The sequence below is a fragment of the Condylura cristata genome, unplaced genomic scaffold (assembly GCF_000260355.1).
Source record: "Condylura cristata isolate star-nosed mole 26May11 unplaced genomic scaffold, ConCri1.0 scaffold00063, whole genome shotgun sequence".
NCBI classification, from domain to species: Eukaryota; Metazoa; Chordata; class Mammalia; order Eulipotyphla; family Talpidae; genus Condylura; species Condylura cristata.
Genome location: NW_004567164.1, coordinates 180,835 through 188,993, shown reverse-complemented (window position 1 = coordinate 188,993; position 8,159 = coordinate 180,835). Strand labels below are relative to the sequence as shown.

General features: G+C 43.0%; 1 protein-coding gene and 1 long non-coding RNA gene across 2 annotated transcripts in view; both read left to right on the top strand.

Annotated features, from left to right (window-relative positions):
• LOC101619890 overlaps positions 1-5,073 on the top strand; it is a 26,369-nt gene extending 21,296 nt beyond the window's left edge. Inside the window, exon 4 of the mRNA XM_004695427.2 lies at positions 4,703-5,073. Coding sequence (XP_004695484.2) covers positions 4,703-5,030 — 328 coding nt within the window. The 3' untranslated portion in view covers positions 5,031-5,073. The remainder of the gene's footprint in view (positions 1-4,702) is intronic.
• LOC105854597 lies at positions 8-1,145 on the top strand. Its single transcript, XR_001146213.1, has 3 exons — positions 8-269; positions 425-553; positions 1,007-1,145. It is a non-coding gene; the product is annotated as an uncharacterized LOC105854597 (long non-coding RNA).
• Positions 5,074-8,159: the final 3,086 nt, after the last annotated feature.

Genomic DNA, 8,159 nt, shown 5'->3' with positions numbered 1-8,159 from the left:
ACAACAAGAAGACGCGCATCATCCCGCGCCACCTGCAGCTGGCCATCCGCAACGACGAGGAGCTCAACAAGCTGCTGGGCAAGGTGACGATCGCGCAGGGCGGCGTCCTGCCCAACATCCAGGCCGTGCTGCTGCCCAAGAAGACCGAGAGCCACCACAAGGCCAAGGGGAAGTAGACTTTCTGAGTTTACAACAGCCTTCTCGAACCAAAGGCTCTTTTCAGAGCCACCCACTGGATCATCAAAAGGAGCTGGGCTTCCAAATCGCTGGTGCGCTTAGTAAAGGCGGTGGGTGGAAAGGGAGTTGGTAGATGCTGCATGTCCAGAACGAGTTTTGTGTTATTAGGTCAATTAAGTGCCAGTGCCACTTTTAAGTGGTAGGCAGGCATTGTGACTGGCTCTTTCCCGTTATCGGTCTCTCACAGTCCTGCCTTCCATGATACTGGAGATCCCCACCCACCAACCTTAACTCACCTCTGAACACCAAGTGGTCACCTCTGAGAGAAGCCTTCACTTCACCTACATATGCATCAACTGATACTCACTTTTCCCTGGTGAGTAGTGGGGAAGTTTGTGACATTAGCCCACTGGGATACATTTGATTTTTGTGCCTAAAGGTTTCTATTTCCTATATTTAAATTTATTTCCTATATTTAAATTTCAACAGTAATTACAGTTAGTGCTGTAGTATACCATACTAGTGCAGCTAGTATTCCTTCCAAGGAAAGTGATCACGCCAAACAAGAAAAAAAATTTTTATCCTTTTCTTTCAAACTTAATTTTTATTTCACATTGCAAAAACTAAATCCTGATTTCACAAGTCACATTTTTTGTTTCTCTTAAAAAGTAATTACAATATTTGAGCTTTTAGATTTTAAATACTTTCTTAGAAATATCAAGAAAAAATATATAGTTCCACGGAAAGCTTATGAATTCAGTTTTTAATAAGATGTTAATAATGATGCAATTGCTAACATTTGCTTTATTCTCTTCCTATTCCTTGCAAGAGCCAGCATACTGTTGAAGTCTTGACATTGTGATTATTCATATGGTTTTGATTGATTTATTCAACGGACCCATCAGGAAAAATCAAAAAATGTATGTAAATTTTTAAGTGACATTGTTTGAGTCCACTTGTTCACTGAGCATTTCAAGTGACTTTCTCCAAACTCTATGAAGTTTGTGCCTACTTTTACTTAATACATGAAGGTGAACCAGCTGCATAATCCGAAAATTAATACTTGTTTTTAAATATGGAGACAAATCTTTCAAATAAAATTGATACATATATTTAGATATTTATAATTGTTAGGTCTTGGGAAAAAATTAGAACATCATACTTTATACCATAAAATTATTTTTGTAAGAAGTAAAGTTCAATTAATAGCAGGTTTATGAAAGCATTATTTAAATTGTTTATTTTATCCTCAGCAGACTGGACAACTGTGAAAACACCTCACAGTGTCTTCCTGTATGCGATTTGTTGTAGCTCTTTATTTTAGAGTCCCTTAGAGTGAAGACTGTGTTTTATTTTATTCATATTTGCATCTCCTGACACCCTAGATTATGAAAAGTCTAAATATTTGTTCAAAAAAAATTTCTAATTTCGTAATAATAAAACCCTTGTGATATAAAAAGCAAAAAAAGTAGACATTTAAATGAAGATGAGAGTGCCTAGAAGAAAATGTAAGCATTATTAAAGGAGAAAGGTCACGTCATGCTGTTAGTTTACGGAGAAAAGCAGTTGATTTGAATGACTTCATTGATGTGTTCCTTTTCTCTTCCAATCTGCCATCAGTTTCACATTGACATAAAGAGAACCAACTAATGCTAATGAGTACTAGTCACCTGGTGGACTAATGAAACAGTCTGAATAGTTTTGGGAACCAGTATTCTGGAGGAAGGCAGGGACTCTGGACCAGACTGGTGCAGGCAGTAAAGGCCAGGAAATAGCAGGTTCCCAACAGTACAGGTTTTCCAGGCTCCCTAGCTAGCAGTGCCTTTTCATTAAGTTGGGTTTTTTGGGTGTGGTTTTGTGTGTGTGTTTTAACCATTTCTCTTCTTCCAGTTGTTTATCTATGGTAATCATGTGAATTGTTTATGTGAAACTATTAGTTTTACTGGTGTGGTAGTAGTATATGAAGTTGAGGATTTTTTCTGGTACAGAGGGAACAGCAGTGAGTCCTTTTTTGTGATCATACTCTCTACCTTATATTTTTAGCTCTAATGATGCTGATTAGAAGTTGGTTCAAAATAGAGACCACTTGATAAAGGTGTACATGCAAATCAGAAATTTGCACAGAATAGGTAGCAGATGTTTAGCTTCTTTAGGTAAATAAATATTAAACTATTATTTTTTACCAAAAATAGATGCCAGGGCCCTCTCTCCCTGGTGGTGCAGAAGCTTAAGCCGCTTCAAGAGTTCAATCCCTGCCTGCCCCTGAGGTGACCACGCAGCACAGCAGACCTCTCCTGACCTGCTGGCTGCTCCCTCAGCAGTGTACTTCATCAGTCTGCCTGTTCTGCTCCCCACTGTCTCTCTGGTGGATCCTCTCATCACCCCTGCACCTCTGCCCTGTACCCCAGTTTTGTATACACAAATAAATCTTTAAAAAGATGTCAAAAATCTATTAATACATGTTAAAATTAATATGGACCTAGTGTTAATGAAACACAGTATATAGTAAACAAAGGGTAATTCATTAATATTGCTATCTATGTAATATAAAAATATATTTTAAAAGGATTCTATTAGTAAATTAGTAGCCATTCTGCATGGAATTTGCCAAAGTGGGTTATTTTGCGTGAATGCAATCAAAACCCATCCTACTCAGGAAAAGCTTGAATTGCCCCTTAAATACCTAAAAGAAATTAGAAAGGGGTGTCTTACCCAGAAAGAGACCTATTAAAGTAGCACTAACTTGCACATGAAAGACCAACAAGCAGGCCTCACTTGCAAGGCAGAAACTATGCCCCTTCTGGTGTTGGCCCTCTGCACCCTTGAAGTCCCAGGTCCCTACCCATCCTTATCTCAGTCGACATCAGCCTCAATGACCCAATTTACTCTGAGTCACATATGTTTGGGGCTTCCTTGCGAAAAAATTAAATACATTTCAACTTGTTAAGCAGTCTAAACCACCAACCAAAGAACTTAATCTTAGCCACTAGGCCACTTGGGCTTGTCCTAGCATCTATTTTTGGTAAAAAAAATACAGTTTAATATTTATTTACCTAAAGAAGCTAAACATCTGCTACCTATTCTGTGCAAGTTTCTGATTTGCATGTACATCTTTATCAAGTGGTCTCTATTTTGAATCAACATCTAATCAGCATCATTAGAGATAAAAATAGTAAGGTAGAGAGTATGATCGCAAAAAAGGACTCACTGCTGTTCCCTCTTTACCAGAAAAAACCCTAAAGAAAAAGGATAAACCTTTCTGCATCAGATCAGTAGAGATTTAAATTAAAACCTGTTTCACCTCTCACCTACATTTAAAACAAATAGAACAACCAATAACAGTACAATAGTTAGGAATTTTAAAGACCACAGGAATCAAAAGAATTTGAATATAATCCTGCATTGTTATATGAGATATACATATATTCAAAGATTAGTCCATTAGATATTGAGAGCCAAGTATTAGATTGCTAAAAATAAATATTTTAAAAATAGAAAGTGAATTTTACAGGCCTTTACAATTAATTTAATGCAATTATTATCAAAATCTCAAAGGAACGTTTCTCAAACTTAGTAATTCTAAACTGTACTCCAAAAAGGAGTCTTCTGAAAAAAGACTAGGAAATGTTGGTACAACAAGTAAGATCTGCAGGACTAAATCGTGAATTCTAATGCAAGTGCAATTAAAATTTCTGATGGCATTAAAAATAGAGAAGGGGAGAAAAAAAATGTCCCTCTACCTTTTAGGTTCTGCGACTGACAACCCCGATAATAAAATCAACAACAACGACAAACAGCTTAATGACATGTATAGCTCACGTACACTAGGCAGATACCCAGGAGAACTCAGTAATTAATGCAGCCCCGAAATGACCGTCACCACCCTAAATACCACCTACATCTAAAGACAAAGTGGACCAGGGAGGGCGGCGGAGTCACAGCAGGCAGCCAGAAAGGCACAGACCAGGCGCAGTTCTGCAGGTTTATGATGTTCCTCATCTCCACGCATAAGCCTCAGGGGAGTCGGCCTGCCCCTCCCGCACGCCAGGCAGACACCCCTGGGAACAGCCCACCTTCAGGATGGGGCGTCCCCTCGAGGGCAAGGCGCGGCCGCCGGCCAGCTCCTCCCGGGTCCTCCTCTTCCCAGAACGGGTCAGCTCCCCATAGTCCACAGCAGAGACGCGAGCGCGGGGCGTCTGGGGGCGCCTGGCACACCTGCTCCCCTTCAGTAGACAAGTCGGCAGAACACGCCCGCCGAGGGAACAGGCGAACGTTGGCGCCACCGAAAAATCAAAATCCGGCCGTTCAGGGTTTGGTTCCCCAACGTGCGTCCCCGTGCGCGCCCGCGGGGACTGTCGGGAACGCGCAGCCCGCGGCCCCTTCCTTTCCGGGAGGCGACGCCGCCGCGCCGCGCCGCGCCCCCTCCGCGCGGCCTTCCCGCCTCCTTCCTGCCGGTTCTCAACGCGGTCCGCCAGAGCACTATAAAGAGCGGCGCGTGGCGCGCGGCAAGCGGCAGTGTGAGCAGGCCGGGCGGCGTGAGCATGTCTGGTCGCGGCAAGGGCGGGAAGGGCCTGGGCAAGGGCGGCGCCAAGCGCCACCGCAAGGTGCTGCGCGACAACATCCAGGGCATCACCAAGCCCGCCATCCGCCGCCTGGCGCGGCGCGGCGGCGTCAAGCGCATCTCGGGGCTCATCTACGAGGAGACGCGCGGGGTGCTCAAGGTCTTCCTGGAGAACGTGATCCGCGACGCCGTCACCTACACCGAGCACGCCAAGCGCAAGACGGTCACGGCCATGGACGTGGTGTACGCGCTCAAGCGCCAGGGCCGCACGCTCTACGGCTTCGGCGGCTGAGGACCGCTGTTCTCTGCCCCTTACACCCAACGGCCCTTTTCAGGGCTCCAAGTTCTCACGTAAGGAGCCGTGATGCCTTACGTAGGTTCGGTGTTGCAGAGCGAGTGTCGCTAGAGATCGCCGCGGTAGTGGCTTTGCGCCACTTCCAGCTGGACAGGCTAAAAGTGTTACTGCCCGTAAGTTTTGTTAGTCTGCAGGAAGTGCTTGTGCTGGACTGAATTGCTAATTACGGCAAAAGACAGTCACCGCGGATATTTTGCCATCAAACCGGAGTTTCTTGAAGGTTCATATTTTAGGGTCTTTGTTCTCCATAAGCCAAGTGTGACGTCACTGGGGTGCTGTGTAACTGCAGCCATGAACTGCTCCTGACCTCACTAGAAGTGTTGAGAGGTTTTATTTCGGTAAGATGGTTTGTGGTTTTCACACACATCCATCCATTTTCATTTTTGTGTGTGGGTGTTTTTTTTTTTTTTTTGTATTTTTGTGCATTTGCGGCCCACTCTCAGGTATAGTCCCTGTACAACTTTGCCACCGTGCACCTCTCCATAATCCTCGTGACCCAACCTACCTGCGGAACATTTATGATTATGACTTTTTTGCGGAACAGGCAGATCGATGAAGTCCACTGCTGAGGGGAGCAGCGGGCAGGTCAGGAGAGGTCTGCCGCCATGTGGTCACCTCCGGGGCAGGCGGGAATCGAACTCATGTTGAAGTGGCTTTAGCTTCTCAGTGCTGTGCTTTAACCCGCTGCGCACCAGGGAGGGCCTTTTCCTGATTTTTTATTTTTTTCTGTCCCATACTTTTTCCTCTGATCTATTTTACTGAGCATAATCCCTTCCAACTCCATCCAAGGTACTGCAAGTGGCTTGGGTTTGATTGCTGAATTGCAGAACTATTTGCAGTAAATAAGCTATGGACACAACTGAAGTACTCCAAAATGCATGACTGGGTCAAGAAGATATGGTATACATGCTTATTGGAAGGGTCTTTATTTTTTTTACGAGATCCCTGTGATAGTAAGTATTTACTGATAAAAGTGTTTTGGGATTAAAAATGGAAATGGATGGATGTGTGTGCACTTACATTGAAATAGAGCAAAAGTCAAAATTTTTGGCTCATCTATGTAGTATATAGATATTTTTGACAGCTTTTCTTAAATTTTAATTTAAGCTACACTACATGAAAAAAGTGTTTTTAATTAATGAAAATTCAGATCTGGCACCACTGAGGCATGTATACTTTAGACATAAGAACAATCTGTTCAGGGTGTAAAAAAACCTAAAATTAAAAATCCCTCACCACATAAACGTCCTCTTTTAAAGTTTTATCCCAAAGTGATGCAAAGTGGTAAAAAATTTTAAGGTCAGTTATTGCAATCAGATGTCTTGGGATGATCAAACCTCATCATTTTCAAGTTGTGAATACAGGTTATGTTACGAATTGTTTCCAAGTCTATTTCTCCAGTTGTCTGGGTGATGATAACCTAGCTCAAAGGGTTTTTGTGAAGCCAAATGAATTGATAAATTGATGAAAGACCAGCACGTGACTCAAAAGAAAAACAACACTTTTATTAATCTATGCTTCACCCCTAATTACCTCTGATTGTGATCCCTTGTGTGTGAGCAACTCATTATAAGCAACCACTTTTTAGTCCAGAAAAGCAAATACCTGTTTGTCTAGACTGGGAGTTTCTCTGATCTCCTAAGTAGCCATGGGAAATATCCTACTGGAACTATATTACTCACATGGCTTTTACAAGTGGAGATAGTAATTTATCTTACAGGGTCACATCTGTATGTAAGTGAAGGAGGAGCCTTAGCTTACTGACATGGTGCTGTGGTTTTTGCCTTTTCCTTAGTTCCATGTTCTTACTAATTTTCCATTAATCTCATCTCCTTTTCTGAATATTATAGAATTTAAATGCCTCACAGAAACCCAGACATCATGTGGCTCAGACATTTGTCTTATTTTCAGTACTCAAAAATTAAAGTGTTTTTATTTGTGTAAATACCTATAACTGATTCTTTCCCCAGGCCAATTAAATTGGAATATCTGGATTTGGATCACCTCAAATATGACCCATTAACTCTTCCCGTTTATGCTGGTCTCAGACTTTTTCAGAGGTGGGGGGACGGGTGGAGGTTGCTCATCTGAGAACAGCTTTGGGAGCTGGCCTGAAGAGGGAATGGTTACTTAAAGACCAAGTGGGTTTGGAGCTATGAGAGGCCTCGGGGGCTGAAGGAAGTAACCTGCACACATATCCAAAGGCAGACTCATACTTACTAGACTCAAGCACAGATGTGGGGCAAGTACATTGGGAGTACACATTCATGGGGGCTTCAATTGGGGGGGGATATAAACTGGGTGCAGTGACCAGGGGCCTGCAAGGTCCACTGTTCATACAGATCAAAGCATATTAGCTCTTTTCTTACCTAACTTTCTGCCAGTCTATTTAACTGACTTTGCTAATCTGGTCACAATATCTGCCTGTTGTTTTCATCAAATACTGGCTTCCCAGTGTGTTTTTCATACCAGGAGTTTTGTCCTGGTGAGAAGCTTCCTGCCTGATTGCCTAGCTGACTTGCAGGAACTCAGTGAACCAAAACAATATTCAGAGAAAAAGGAGAGCCAGGGATCCCATAGGGGTCCGGAGACGGGAGAGGGAAGCTCAATGTTTTAATACCATCTTCTTAGCTGTTTTTTTAAAAGAATTTATGTATTTATGCATACAGAACTGGGGTACAAGGGTGGTGAGAGGATTCACAAGAGACAGCTGGGAGTACAGTAGGCAGATCAACCAAGTGCCCTGCTGAGGGAAGCAGCAGGCGAGATAGGGGAGGTCCACTCCTGGATCACTGCTGGGGCTCAAACTCTCATTGTGGGGCTGTGGCTAGCCTGCTGTGCCATGCCCCAACCTATTGTGCCACTAGAGAAGGCCCCATCTTAGCAATTTTTTTTTTAAGGATTTATTTATTCATATCCCAGCTTAGCAATTTTAAACAAGAGAATACACTCAAAGACTGCAGAACTCTCAGCCACATAGCTCTGACCCACATTACAGAACAAGAGATAAATTAATCTTTGTTGCGGTGGGAGGTTATATGTCCTCTCCATTGGTTTTGTTCACCA